The sequence below is a fragment of the Carlito syrichta genome, unplaced genomic scaffold (assembly GCF_000164805.1).
Source record: "Carlito syrichta isolate Samal-C Ts95f unplaced genomic scaffold, Tarsius_syrichta-2.0.1 Scaffold96995, whole genome shotgun sequence".
In the NCBI taxonomy this organism is placed as follows: domain Eukaryota; kingdom Metazoa; phylum Chordata; class Mammalia; order Primates; family Tarsiidae; genus Carlito; species Carlito syrichta.
This window is the reverse complement of record NW_007041091.1, coordinates 68,105-82,072: the sequence shown is the minus strand read 5'-3', so window position 1 is coordinate 82,072 and position 13,968 is coordinate 68,105. Positions and strand designations below refer to the sequence as shown.

The 13,968-nt window shown below is 49.6% G+C and overlaps 1 protein-coding gene across 2 annotated transcripts in view; it reads left to right on the top strand.

The window, feature by feature from the left end:
* The window catches only part of LOC103265028 (probable palmitoyltransferase ZDHHC14), a 48,057-nt gene that overhangs the window by 19,412 nt on the left and 14,677 nt on the right, over positions 1 to 13,968 (top strand). For both annotated transcript variants that reach the window (XM_021714707.1, XM_021714703.1), the window contains exon 5: positions 5,353 to 5,455. In XM_021714707.1, coding sequence (XP_021570382.1) covers positions 5,353 to 5,455 — 103 coding nt within the window. The remainder of the gene's footprint in view (positions 1 to 5,352; positions 5,456 to 13,968) is intronic.

Sequence of the window (13,968 nt, the reverse complement as noted above, 5' to 3'; positions counted from 1 at the left end):
GCCCATATCTGCATTCCAAGGCCATTGTGCAATTCTTTTTTTCTTTTTTCAGAAAGCAGGATTTATTGAGAGGACAGTAAAGCTCCCACGGTGGGAGGGGATCCGAAGGGGTCGCCCCCAGCCAGGCAGTTCTTGCCTTGATTCATCCATGGTGCTAGTACTTCACTAGAAAGCAGTCATTTTCCATGAGAGATGGGGGCCCAGCAGGCCGCTCTCCTTCTGAACTGGGGGGCCCCAGGTGACCCTGACCTCCTCAAGGGCTTCTTCTGAAGAGGGGCTGGTAGGAAGGGCCAGGCAGGAGTCCTGGGGCGGAGAGGCTGCTTGGGCCAGGGAGTCAGACATACCAGCCCTGCATGAAGAGAGCTGGCTCACCCAGAGATCCTTCCTGGGGCTCTGTAGGTCAGAAAGTCTCTCAGGACATGCTTGACTTCTCACAGTGTAGGCAGTGTCCCCAGGAGTGTTTGTGGCTAGTGGGGGCAGGCCAGGAGATGGACTGGGGGCTGGAAGAAGGACAGCTGAGCTTCTTCCCATACCTACAGTGTCTGTTTGTACCTAGGAAAGGAATTCAAAAGTCTCACATTCTGCCCAGATCTCATTCCCATACCCTCCTCTGCGTAGGGAACGACTTTCTGTTGTTCACGGCCCACATCTTGCCACAACTGAAGTCATTTCTTCCACAGCTGGATTAAGTATGCTGTTTTGGCTGGTTCGGGCTGTGTTCTTTCCAAAATCCACCCTCATTCCTTTGGGTGGGGCATTTCTTGAGCCTGACCCTCTTCTTGAAACTGCTCGAATTGCTTATGAAGAGGTAAACTGAGGCACGTTAACACAGGAAAGACTTTCTTTACAGCGATTCATGAACCTGGCGTCTCCAGACCCCAAGCAGTCTGGGCTCCACCGAAGGGGCTCCTGGAGAGCCTTTTACAGGGAGAACGTGGGACAAGGCAAGGAGGAGATTGACTTGGCTCAAATGGGGCCTGTAGCTTGACTTGGCTAGTTCCAGGGAAGTCCCGGCTGGAGCTTAATGGGCGGACTCTGACAGGTTACGCCTGTCTACACTGAGTTGGGTCATTTGATGACCCAGAGTGCTGGAGCTGCCTTAACCTAGTGTCCTTCCGGTTAATTACTCTAACACGTTTAAGGGTGGAGGCAGGGAAATGGGCAGCTCCCCTCGCACCTGCTCCCAGGGCTGCCCAGGGCGGACATGGGGGGCTGCTGCTCACCTTTGCTCCACCCTCCTGTCACCCTCTTGCCTTCTCCTCGCTCTGCACCACCTCATCCCGGCCCCTGTGCCCTTAAGTGGGCCAGGACCTTCCTGGGATCCCAGCCAGGCCGCTGGTGAGCAGGGCTCCCAGCAGTCCGTGTAAACGAGAGAGCGTGTCCTCAAGTTCCCCATCAGGAGCCTACATACCACGAATGCGAAGACCTCCGTTCAGTTCCCCACACGGCATCACCACAGGTGTGAGTGGCAGCTGGCTGAGAATGGCCAGGTTTGGGGGAACAGAGTCCTCTTACAGACCTGGCAGGAGGAATGGAAAACTGGCAAAGTCCCAAGGAGAGGTCAGTGTCAGGCAAGCTTGGGCTGGTTCCACAGGTCGCTTGGCCACTATTTGGGGGCAGGCTCTGCACAAAGGGCTGGGATGCAGTAAGGGCCAGTCTCATGGGAGCCATGGATGGTCCCTAGACAAGTGATGCTCTGGACAAGTGGGGTACACGGGGGACACCCAGAGGGGTCTGACTTGTGATGTGTCCTAAAAGGTGACAGGAATTGGGGGGAGGAGCAGAGTCTTGACAGACAGAGGGACAGCACATGCAAGGGCCTGGTGGTGATGGGACCTGGCTTGTCAGAGGAGGTGTTGAGGAGGTAAGTGTCAGGAGTGGGGAGCAGCAGCAGGAGGCAAGACAAGATGAGGGGCAAGGCCAGATAAGGAGGGGCTCGCAAGCCGTGGTGAGGACCAGAAGGAGACTCAACAGAGCCACGTAAGCTCATGTCCCAGTGTCACAGTCCTGGGAGCACGGCCACTCCATCAGACAGGCTGAATACCTTTGGATGCCGGCCGGGAACAGTGTTATTTTTTCTCCCTGCTGTCCCTTCAGACTCTCTTGATGACCTAGTTCTTTCTCTGCTTCTGGATGAAATCCCCTGTGAGTCCCTTAATTTCTCTTGTCACTTAAAAAAAAAGGACTCAGGGCACATTCAGCTAATCAGAACTGCCAGGCTTGCTGAAGGTTTTAAGTCTTCCCTCCCTATCACGGCCCTGGCTGAGAGGCTCACAGAGGTCCCTGCTCTCCTTGAGTTCTGCCCCCCATCCCACCCCAGCCAGCCTTGCTTTCCCAGCTCCCTGACCAACAGCAGGAGGGGATTTGGACAGAGAGTAGGTACTGCTGGGTCTCCGACCAATGCTTTCTAACCTGGTGGGCTTTGAGGCTGGCTTGTCCTCTCCTGAGAGTTTCCTCTGAGAACCTCCCATCACAACTCCCCTGAGACAGGTAGGGCATTTTGGTCACTCACACCTGCCATTCCAGCCCTGGGCCTGTCCCCATCCGCCTTGCACAGACCTCTCTGGGAGCTTCCTCTAGGGCTCTCTTGGGCTAAGTCCTATAGTGGTTTCTTTGGGCACTGTCACAAAGTGCCATGGAGTGGGGGGCTTAAACAACAGAAAGTTATTCTCTCATAGATCAGTGACTAGAATTCTGAAGTCAAGGTGTCGGTGGAGCCAGACTCCCTCTGGGGAGAAGCGTCCTGGTCTCTCCCCAGCTTCTAGTGGGGCCATCAGTCAATCCTTGGTGTTCCTTGGTTGGTAGACATGTCACTGCAATGCCAGCCTCTGTCGGCCCATGATGTTCTCCCTGCGTTTCTCTGCCCTATGTGGCAGTTTCTTCCCTGCACCTTTGTTCTCTCTTCTCCTAAGGATACCGGTCACATTGGACAAAGGCCTATCCCAATTGAGTATGAACTCATCTTAACTTGGTTACTGCTGTGAAGACCCTATTTCCAAATAAGGTCACCCTCATAAGTGCCGGGTTAGGGTTTCAGCACATCTTTTTTTATTTTTACTTTTTTGAGTCAGAGTCTCACTCTAGGCTCACCTGCTGGGCTTTGGCGATCCTTCCTCCTCAGCCTTCCAAGTAGCTGGAACTACAGGCGCACACTACCATGCCCGGCTAATTATTTGATTTACTGTAGAGATGAGGTCTCGCCAAGTTGCCCCAGGTGGGTCTTGAATCCGCGGGCTCAGGCAGTCCACTCACCTTGGCCCCCCAAAGCACGGGATTACAGGCTGAGCCACCAAGCCCGGCTTCAGCACATCTTTCTGCACAGTTCAACATATGACCTTCCCCCAGCCAGCCCCCACGTGACCCTTTCTCCCGAGGGACCCCCATCTGGACCCCCTCACCCAGCCCCCCATCCCAGCCCTGCCCCAGTTCTAATCCTGGCGTAGAGCGCAGAGTACCCTCTCCAAGACAGTCTTCTCTGCTCTTTCCCTGTTGACCGTTTGCACCCTTGAAGGGGGGGCTGCAAAGCTGGTTTGAGAACTCCCTTTGGCGTCCTGCATGGGCATCCAGCACTTTCCTTTGAAAAGTGGAGGTTCAGCCGGGCTCTGTGGCTCAGCCTGGCCGAGGTGAGTGGATCGCCTGAGGCTGCAGGTTCGACAGGAGCCCGGGCAGCTTGGCAAGACCTGGTCTCTACAATAAATCAAAAATTTGCTGGGCATGGTAGCGTGCGCCTGTAGTTCCGGTGACTTGGAAGGCTGAGGTGGAAGGATCGCAGGAACCCAGCAGTTCGACACGGGGGTGGCTGTGAGCATGCCACTGCATTCCAGTCTGGGCAATGGAGACTCCAACTCAGAAAGGAAAAAAAAAAGAAAAAAAAAAGTGGAAGTTCTTGTTGCCTGTTGTTCTTTTTCCTAAACCTTTGTGGATTCCGCTGGAACTCCGGCAGAGCAAGTCCCATCTTAAATTCCCATCCCAGGTTTTTTTTTGGTTCATTTTTCTGTCACTGCAGACCTGAAGACTGTGGCTGTGAAGTTAACGCTTATCTTCTGAAATCTTATGAAAGCTGACTGACAAGTAGGAGGCTCTGCTTTTAGACAAAGGCAGCCTTGAGCAGCCCAGGTGCTCAGCCCTCCAGGCGGGGGACATATGTGGCCCAGGGTGGAGGGAAGGCAGAAGGCCTTGCCTTTTTGCATTTTTCAGAAGCTCCTGAGGCCATCAAGGTAGATTCCACCCTGGGAGTGTGGCTCGTCCACACAGTGGAGGCCATGCCAGGAGTGCCTGTTTATTAGCTGAACCTCCTGTTACATCCACATTTCTGCCCTTTGACTCAAGGCCTTCAGCCTGAGCCTTCACTGGGGAAGAAAGGCACTTCCTTTGATGGCCAGGGGAAACCTCATCCATCACCTTCTGACAACCTACAGTACCGTAGAGCCCAGAAACTTGTCTCTGGGAGACAAAGGACCCATTTCTATTTATTCCTTCAACAAGCATTTGCTGAGCACCTATTGGGTATCAGTCTTGGAGACACAGTCTTTGTCCCCCAAACTCTAGGACAGATGTAAGCCAGGGGCCTCTGATCCCTGTCTCAGTGGGCCAGGCACGGGGCCAGGTGCCCCAGGGAACAAGATGAAGACTCTGTCCTTGGGAGCTTACAGGCTGCTGGACAGAGAAGATGCCTGTGTAAACTCACTGTGACCCGGGAAAAAGTAATGTAGTGATGTGAGCCAGTAGGCGGGTCCTGTGCAAGCCTGAGAGACTCAGAAGGGAGGAAGGGGGAGGGATACAGGGACAAAGCAGGGGTCAGGATGCCTTTGACCCTGGCCTTGAAGAATGGACAATGGAGGGGAAGGAAACGTGACTTTGGGTGAGGAAGAAACAACGGTTGAACAAAAAATATGGAGATGCCAAAGCAGTATACACGTGGGGTGGGGCCATGGCCTTGCTCTCACACAGTACGCTGGCACACGCAGGTATTTGGAACATGCTTGTTGAACGAATGTAGTAAGAAGATGTGGATTTAAAAGCTGGAGAGGAAAGTGTGGGACCGATTTGACAGGTGGAGGTAAGGCCAGTTCAGAGGCTCCCACAGTCAGCAGACAAGGAGGGAGATGCCAGGGTCTGAGTGGGCCACAAGCACTTGGACTGGCCAGGAGGCAAGTGATGCCACAGGCACGTTTGAGGGTGGAAGAAGCCGAATTTAGTAACTGATGAGTCATGCCAGTGAGCAGACCCCTCAGGTGTCTAGGGTGGGGCCTGCACAGAAAGAGGGGCCCAGACACGGAAACCTAGATAGTGTGGATGCGTCTTAGGCTTTTTGTTCACTTTCTTCCTCCTGTGTGTTCTTCTCTCTCACAGTCTAATTGACAGAAGAGGGTACATCCAACCCGACACCCCGCAGCCAGCACCACCCTCCAACGGCATCACCATGTACGGGGCCACACAGTCGCAGAGTGACATGGTAGGAGCCACCTTCCAGGGCCACCGCTTACCACCAGGGCTTCCTTCTGTTCGCATAGTCACTAACTGGTCTCCAGGCAGCCCACCTGGCTCACCTCCTCAGAAGGGAGGACATTCCATGTTCTCCATCCATGTGGCTAACGGACTCAGACAGGAAGTGAGATGTTAAACTCAGGCAGTCCCTAAGAAGGTCTGCCCCACTGAGTTTGGTCTGCTTGTTTGGAGTTGTGCAGGGAGGTACACACATAGGATCCCTGCTGAAACAGTTTGAGGGGTGTGAATGGAAAGCCCCCAGCACAGAATTGGGGCACCGTTGGAAGGAGGAGACACAGCTGTCCCAAGCAGGGCTGGCTTTCTTGAAATCCCCCAATTTTCTGTCTGTCCCTGTATCCCAACCTATACTGACCCCTCCCCCACTTCCTTAAGTGTGCAGCAGATGGCACTGCCAGTTCTCCCTACCTTCAGCCAAAATCTTACGTCAGCTGTGCACACCTCAGTGTGAATGATCAGACCAGGTGTCCGTTCATTCACAGCAAAACTGACTGAGCACCTCTCCAAAGCGGTGCACATGTTACACTGACGTGGGAGGCTGAGCATGTTTTCTTTCCAGTTTGCAGGTGGGAGACGTGGGGAACAGGGCAGGAGTCTCTCACGGGTATCTGGAATCACAGCCCAGTCTGGCCCTGGCCATCAGTGACTTAAAATTCCTTAGGCATCTGGTAGGTAGTGGCCTCTCTTTCCCTAAAGAAATGCCATGTTCCTGCAGAGGACCCCATCTGGGGGTCCTCCTGTGCTGATGCCCTTCGTATAGCCAATTGCCCAGAGCTCAGGTGACAGATTAAGGACTTGACTTTTGAGTAAACTGGTGGTGGGCAACAGCCTGGGAACCTTGTTTCTACATTTGAAGAACTGTAGGGTGGGCAGGAGTCCGCAGCCTCAGGACTATCTTGAATTCATCTGATTCCACAGTGGCCCTCATGACCATGTACACAGCCATGGGAATTAGGTTCGGGCCCCGCAGAAGGTAGCTGAGGTTGGTTCAGTGGTGGTGGTGGCGTCTTGTCTGTGTTGCTTTCCTCTGATTTGCTAAGGAAGAGTCTCCTTTACAAGCAAGTGTGTTTGTGTCACATCCTTGCTTTCCCACTCCTAAGGAATCAGCTTGTTCTGTCCATACTCACCCACTCAAGTGATCCTGAAGGGTCACCCTCATAATTTTCAGAGGAGGCAACTGAGGACAGAGAGAGGAAGAGGGAGTTTCGTGGGAGAGGGGATTGCATGGACTGCGCACCGACTGTGTCCAAGGCGTTTGATGGTCAGCATCTCATCAGACCCTAAATTAATAGTGAAAAGGGAGTATGCTTGTTCCCCTCCCTTCATATGTAGGTGAGATTGAGACTTTGAGCACCTACCCAAGGGCACACAGACACTAATTTGTGGACCCAAACTAGTCCAATGACTAATGCCCATGTTCACTTTGCATACTCCACTCCTTCACTCCTAAAGGCAAGGATGTCCATGCTCAGAAGGCTTTCCTGACTGTTTGCAGGAGCCAGAAAATGTCCTGTAAGGACAGAGTTACCAGAATTCCAACCATGGTATACGCTAGCCATTTCTCTGATGTGTGTGTGTGTTTGCACAATGTGCATAACCTCTTCTCGTTCATTCTGCGACTCTATTGGAGTTCCCACTGTGTATTGAGGACTAGACTTGGTGCTGGGATACGGGTTTAGGGGGGGACAGTCCACACCCCCTCAAGGAGCCAACAGTCAGGGGACAGCATGTGAGCAGACACATGAAGGGAGCAATGAGTACCTTCGTTGGAAGAGACCACTGATGGCAACTGTCCCTGTTCTTATCTAAATGCACTTGTGTTAGTCTTACCCTGTAACTTCCACAATACTGATCTCAACAAGATCCACACGGCCCTCAATCCCCCAAGCTCCATGTAGTGCTGGCCTCACCATATTCTACTCAGTGCTGCTGTCACCAAGCTTTATATGGTGCTAATCTCACCAAACTCTATGTAGTACTGATCTCACCAAGGTCAACACAATCCTCATCTCCTAAGCTTACGTAGTGCTGGTCTCACCAAACTCTACATGGGGCTGATCTCACCATGTTCTACTTGGTGCTGGACTCACCAATCTCTACTGGGTGCTGGTCTCACCAAGCTCTACACTTTTTCCAGATTTAGAAAATCAACAAAGGCTATCTTAAAGACGCTGTCACCAGGAAGCCACTTACAATGAGATTGGATAGGGCACAATTCATGAATTCAGCAAACATTTATTGAGCGCTTCCTACGTGTCTTTGTGGTCGTCAGAGAGAGCAGGTTTAATGAAGGAAGGGGGAAGTCATTTTACCCTGGCTAATCTGATTCCCCCCCGGGGTCCATTCAGTCTAACAACTGCACAGTGACATCAGTTAAGGGCACACACCACTGTCACATGGCAGAAATAACTAGGGTATATTTGTGTGTTGCCATGGGAAGCCACCTCCCCTCAAGGCACTGGGCTGTGATGCCCTGAGGGTCGTTTGAAAAGGACACCACAGAGGTTAAGAAGAAACTTGTCACAGTGTACAGTTGCCTGTTACTAATTCCTTATTGCACAATTCAAGCAGGGCTGTTTTTAAGGCCTCTGCTCATTCATGAGCAAGCTTGAGTACTGTGGCAGGAAGCTTGAGGCTATGAAAACTGAGTATGGGCACCCAGGGAGAGAGCTGCATGTGATGCCCCCGTGCCACTGCACACCCATCAGGTCTGTGTGCTCAGGAGAAGCTCTGGACTGGAGTGGAGTCTCGTTAGTACTGACCAGGGTTGAGGGCCTATGGAATCATGGTAGGCTGGAGTAAGGACCTGTGGCCTGGGTCACTTGCCCAGGCCAACAGTGCCCTCTCTGGCATGCACACCCAAGTGTAGGTGGACATCACACCCCCTCCCACACACACAAAGGGGAGAAAGCGTCATTCGTTCCTTTACTCAGGCATGCACAGATCTCTCTGGAGACTTCTAAGAGAAGCTCCAAAAGCACTGTTGAATGTAAAAAAACGAGCAGGGCTCACGTCCTCAGGAGCCACGCAGTATGGTCACACTTTAGCCTTTATGAAATCTGTGCCCAGTGAGCTCAGACACATGACATTTTACATGAAATTTTGGATCAGGGTCTCTTCCTAAAGTCCATGAACTCCAAGATAAAGGAGCCCTACATCAGTGAGTACCAGGGTCTACCTTCTGCCTATCAGACACAAAACATTAAGAAAGCTATAACTCTGGCCGGGCATGGTGGCTCACACCTGTAATCCCAGCATTTTGGGAGACCGAGGTGAGGGGATTGCCTGAGCCCACGGGTTCAAGAACAGCCTGGGCAACTTGGCAAGACCTCATCTCTACAATAAGAGTCAAAAAAAGTATCCAGGTGTGGTAATGCACGCCTGTAGTTCCAGCTACTTGGAAGGCTAAGGAAGAAGGATTGCCTGAGCCCAGCAGGTCCATGCTAGGGTGGCCGTGAGCATGCTACTGGACTCCAACCTGGGAGATGGAGTGAGACTCCAACTCAAAAAAAAAAGAAAACTGTAACTCCAGCGACATTCTCTTCACATGATGATACATCAGCTGGCCACCAGGCTGTAAGACGCCTTCCTTGTCCCTCTCCTGAAGAGGAAAATAGGGGATGGGGATTCTTTGTGCAGGGCCAGACTGCTGCCACATTCTATATGAGTGACCTTGACAAGTGCTCAACCTCTCTCTGCCTCAGTGTTTTTATCCATAAAATAGGAACATTGATATGCTTACCTTGTAGGGTTTCTGCGAGGATTACATGACTTAATACAATCTAAAGCACTTAAAATCTTGGCACAAGGTGAGCACTATACAAGTGTTAGCTGCTGTTAATGTTACTATTATTTATTATTATTATTATTATTTCCCTGATAACCATGAGCGGCAAGATCAGCCAGATTAACTGTATCCTCTACAAGCAACTAGACAACAACGGGACATGACAGGGGGAGGGCAAGAGCCCAGAATGGGAGCCAGGAAAGGAGCGTTCCAATTCTTGTTCCCTCTAGTTAGCTCCCTGACTATGAGGAAGTAACATCTCTGTCCTAGGGTTTTTCTCATCTGCAAAACAAAAACTGGGACTCATTTGCATCTAAAGCCCCTTTCAGCTCTGAGCTGTTTGTGGATCACTGATCTTTGCAGTAAGTTAGGATGGCAGAGACCACATCTCAGTCCTCATGCACAGGAGAGAGCCTCTCCTCCTCCCAGAAGAGGGTAAACACCATGACCTTCCTCTCCTTCCACATGCCCTGACCAGAAGACCCAAAACTGAGTAGGCCAGCACTTGGACTCGGGTATATGCTACAGTCAGGTCCTCACCAAAACTTCCCCTGAGAGGAGGATTGTGCATTGCTTTTCTTATTGGTCTCATATTTCTTGCATTTCTGGGACAAATCCCACTTGGTCATGGTATACAATCTTTTTTATATGTTGCTGGATTCCACTTGCTAGTATTTTGTGGGGGATTTTTACATCTATATTCCTATGAGATACTGTCTGGAGCTTTCTTTTCTTGTGAAGTCTTCGCCTGGTAGTGTTATCAGGGGATCTGGTGCTGTGTGAAAGATGCAAAGAATTGCACAGAAGTTATACTGGAAAATATAGTTTATTTAGAAAGTAAATGAGAGAGAGAGAGAGAGGAGATTCACCTCTCCAAGGTAGAGGGGGCCAAAGCTTAGGAAAACATGTCCTGGCCATAGCTCAAAGAACACGTGGTCAAACCATAGCTTTTCAGGGCAATGGCGAATGGAGAGAGAGAGAGAAAGATTCACCTCCCCAAGGTAGAGGTGGGAGTCAGAGCCAAGAAACATGGCAGCCATAGCTTGTACAGCATCATAGAATGAATTCAGAAGTGAGTGCTCTTCAGCTTCTGTCTTTGGAAGGATTTGTGAAGAATTGATGTTAATTCTTTAAAACCTTGGAAGAATTCACCAGTAAAGCCATCCAGTCTTGAGCTTTCTTTGTGGATAGTTTTTATTATGAGTATTATTATTAATACTATCCACTCCTTGCTTCTTATAGGTCTATTTAGAGTTTCTGTTTCTTCTTAGGTCAGCTTCAATAGTATGTGTCTCTAGGAATGTATTCATTTCATCTAAGCTATCTAATTTATTGCCCTTGTCTCATATGTCTTACATCAATATATTATTTTGTTATGAAAACAGATGAAAGGAGAAAAACTTAAGGTTAGAAATAGCTGAAACAAATAGAAAATAAGAATAATTTGTAAAAGTGAAGGGAAAGAGAAGAAGTAGCCAAAGACTTTGTTGAAAGTAAAGAGGCACTTGGAGCAAGCCCTATGGAGAAATAAATTGGTATTTTGCCTTTTTTTTTTTTTTTTAGTAATGGTCTCACTCTGTCACCAAGGCTGGAGTGAAGTGGTATGATCACGATGATCACAGCTAACAGTAGCCTCAACCTCCTGGGCTCAGGTGATCCTTCTGCCTCAGCCTCCCAAATAGCTGGGGCTACAGGCACACACCACACTCAGCTAATTTTTTTATTTTTGGTAGAGATGAGGTCTTGCTATGCTCCCCAGGCTGGTCAAGAACTCCTGGGCTCAAGCAATCCTCCTGCCTCAGACTCTTAAAGTACTGGGATTACAAGCATGAGCCACCATGCTTGAACTCTGTTTTGCATTTTTAAAAATGTTCTATGAAATGCATGTAACTCCCCCAGCTGAGAGAGCTAGGAACCAATAGCAAGGTGAATCCCAACATGGATTACTGGGTTAGGTCCTACACTGTTGCTTGGCTTTCTCTGTCTTTGAGTAATGTGAGGGCCAAGAGGAATACACACACCAAACAATTTCCAAGAATTGCCAAAATATTTCAAGACTGACAATAACACAAATTCCCAAGGGCAGCTGTAACATTCCTTTCCTTTGACTTACTTAGGCTGCCTGCAACAGACATCCCAACCAAGGCCACCACAAAATGAGCCAGCCATCAAGGCCAGCAGTGCCTGACCTAAGGGACCCAAATGTTCTCTGACGCAGTGATGGACCCCAGGTCATCCACTCTCTGCTTCTTGGAAAGCCTGTATCTCACTAAGAGCAGTTGGTCCAGCAACTGCCAAGCGATTCATCTTCCTTTTTAGGTACTCATTTTATTTTTTGGATACAGTTAGAGCTCACAACCGATTAAAAAAAAAATTATCGGGTTCCAATCCCCAATGAGACAGATGTGAAAACAAATACACAGACCCTTTAATGATGAGATAGTCCAAATCACAAGGTGAATTTCAAGCCATTGTACAAATGGAACCAAGTAAATGTATATGGTAGAGAGTCAAACCGTGGTGAGTGGGTCTTTGCCAAGGCTTATCACTCTTCACGATAGACAGAATGTTGCTAATATTGACACTATCATTGGAAGGATCATCTCATTTAATCCCCACAGCAACCTGCAAGAGAGCCTCATTTACAAAGGATGGACCAGAGACTTTAAAATATTTAAAACAGGCCAGGCTCAGTGGCTCAGCCTGTAATCCCAGCACTTTGGGAGGCCAAGACAAGTGAATTACCTCAGCCTGCGGGTTCGAGACCAGCCCAGGAAACTTGGCGAGACCTCATCTCTACAATAAATCAAAAATTAGCTGGACATGGTAGTGTGCGCCTGTAGTTCCAGCTACTTGGAAGACTGAGGCAAAAGGATCACCAGAGCCTAGCAGGTTAATGCTGGGGTGGCCACTGGTGAGCGTGCCACTGCACTCCAGCCTGGGTGACGGAATGAGAGTCCAACTGAAAAAATAAATTAAAATATTACAATATAAAATAAATAACTTAGGGCAGGCTCGGTGGCTCAGCCTGTAATCCCACGCCTTTGGGAGGCTGAGGTGAGTGGATTGCCTGAGCCCGCGGGTTCGAGACCCGCCTGGGCAGACGAGACCTCATCTCTACAATAAATCAAAAAATTAGCCGGGCGGGTAGTGCGCGCCTGTAATTCCGGCTACTGGGAAGGCTGAGGCGGAAGGATCGCCAGAGCCCAGCAGGTCGAGGCTGCAGTGGCCGGGAGCGGCCACTGCACTCCAGTCTGGGTGACAGAGTGAGACTCCAACTCAAAAAAATAAAATAAAATAAATAAATAACTTAAATAACCTATTGCATGACTTACAGCCACACAGCTAGCGGGTCAAGACTTTCAGCTTTCCACTCCATACTGTGTTTCCATTTCAAAACTCTCCCGTTGGGATCGGATGACCCTCTTCAGACCTGGCCCTTATATGTCTGGGAGCTGATGAGCTAATTTACTGCAATCTGGTGTTTCTCAGCCTAGGACATGCATCAGACTTACAATACTGATCTCTGAGACCAGTCAGAATCCCAGGGTGAGGATCAAGACACTGGTATAGTTATGGCCCGGAGGTGATTTTTTTTTTTAGAGAGATGGGATCTGGCTTTGTTGCCTAGGCTGGTCTCGAACTTCTAGGCTCAGGCAATCTTCTCACTTCTGTCTCCAAAGTGCTGAGATTACAGACGTGAGCCATTGCCCCCAGCCTGGAGGTGATTTTAATTGGCAGTTAGCATTGAAAACTGTCACCACAGCCTTCAAATTCTCTCTAATAGTTTGGGTTCAATGGATAATTTTTGAGCCGTTATTTGTTTTGGCACAAATAAAGTTTCTTTTGTCTTGAAAAATCTTAAGGTCAATTTGACTCAACTAACATATGGTCCATTTAGATAAATATATGAAGGTATATGAAGGATTTCAACAGAATATGCAGGAATATGCAAGCCTACAGGGGGAAGGCTTCAAAAAAAGAGCACTTAGACTGCAGGCAAAGCTTCCTGAAGGAGATGACAGCTGAGCTAAATATTAAAAGATAAGTGACAATGAATTAGCCACCCAAAGACAGGATGGAAGCTCCAAGTAGAGCAAAGGCAGAAGCCCAGGCAAACATGGGGCAAAGCCGCTCTGTGCTTGTAGGGTGCAGGGAAATCAGGAGAGTGTGGACTGTGAAGCAGGAATTCCAAGAGTGAGAAAGCAGGAGAGAAAGAGTACAGAGGACCTTGGTGCCTTTGACCAGCTTGGATTTTGTTTGTTTGTATGTTTGTTTGTTTGTTTGTTTGAGTCAGTGTCTCACTCTGTCACCCAAGCTGGAGTGCAGTGGTATGCTCACAACCACTGTAACATCAACCTACTGGACTCACCCTTCCAAGTAGCTGAAACCACAGGCTCACTCTGTGCCCGGCTAATTTTTTAATTGTTGAGAGGAGGTCTCAGCATGCTGCCCAGGCTGGTCTCAAACCCCTGGGCTCAGGCAATCCTCTCACCTCTGCCTCCCAAAGTGCTGGGATTACAGGCCAGAGCCACTGTGACTGAGCTTAGATTTTATCCTGTAAGTGGCAGAGCCGCCTTTGGGCGAGTAGTGCCATCAGGTCTTCCTTTGGAGTAAATGAGGTTGACTGTGGGGGAGGAGGCCTGGGGGCCTTGTGGGGTGGGAAAGGAGTCCAC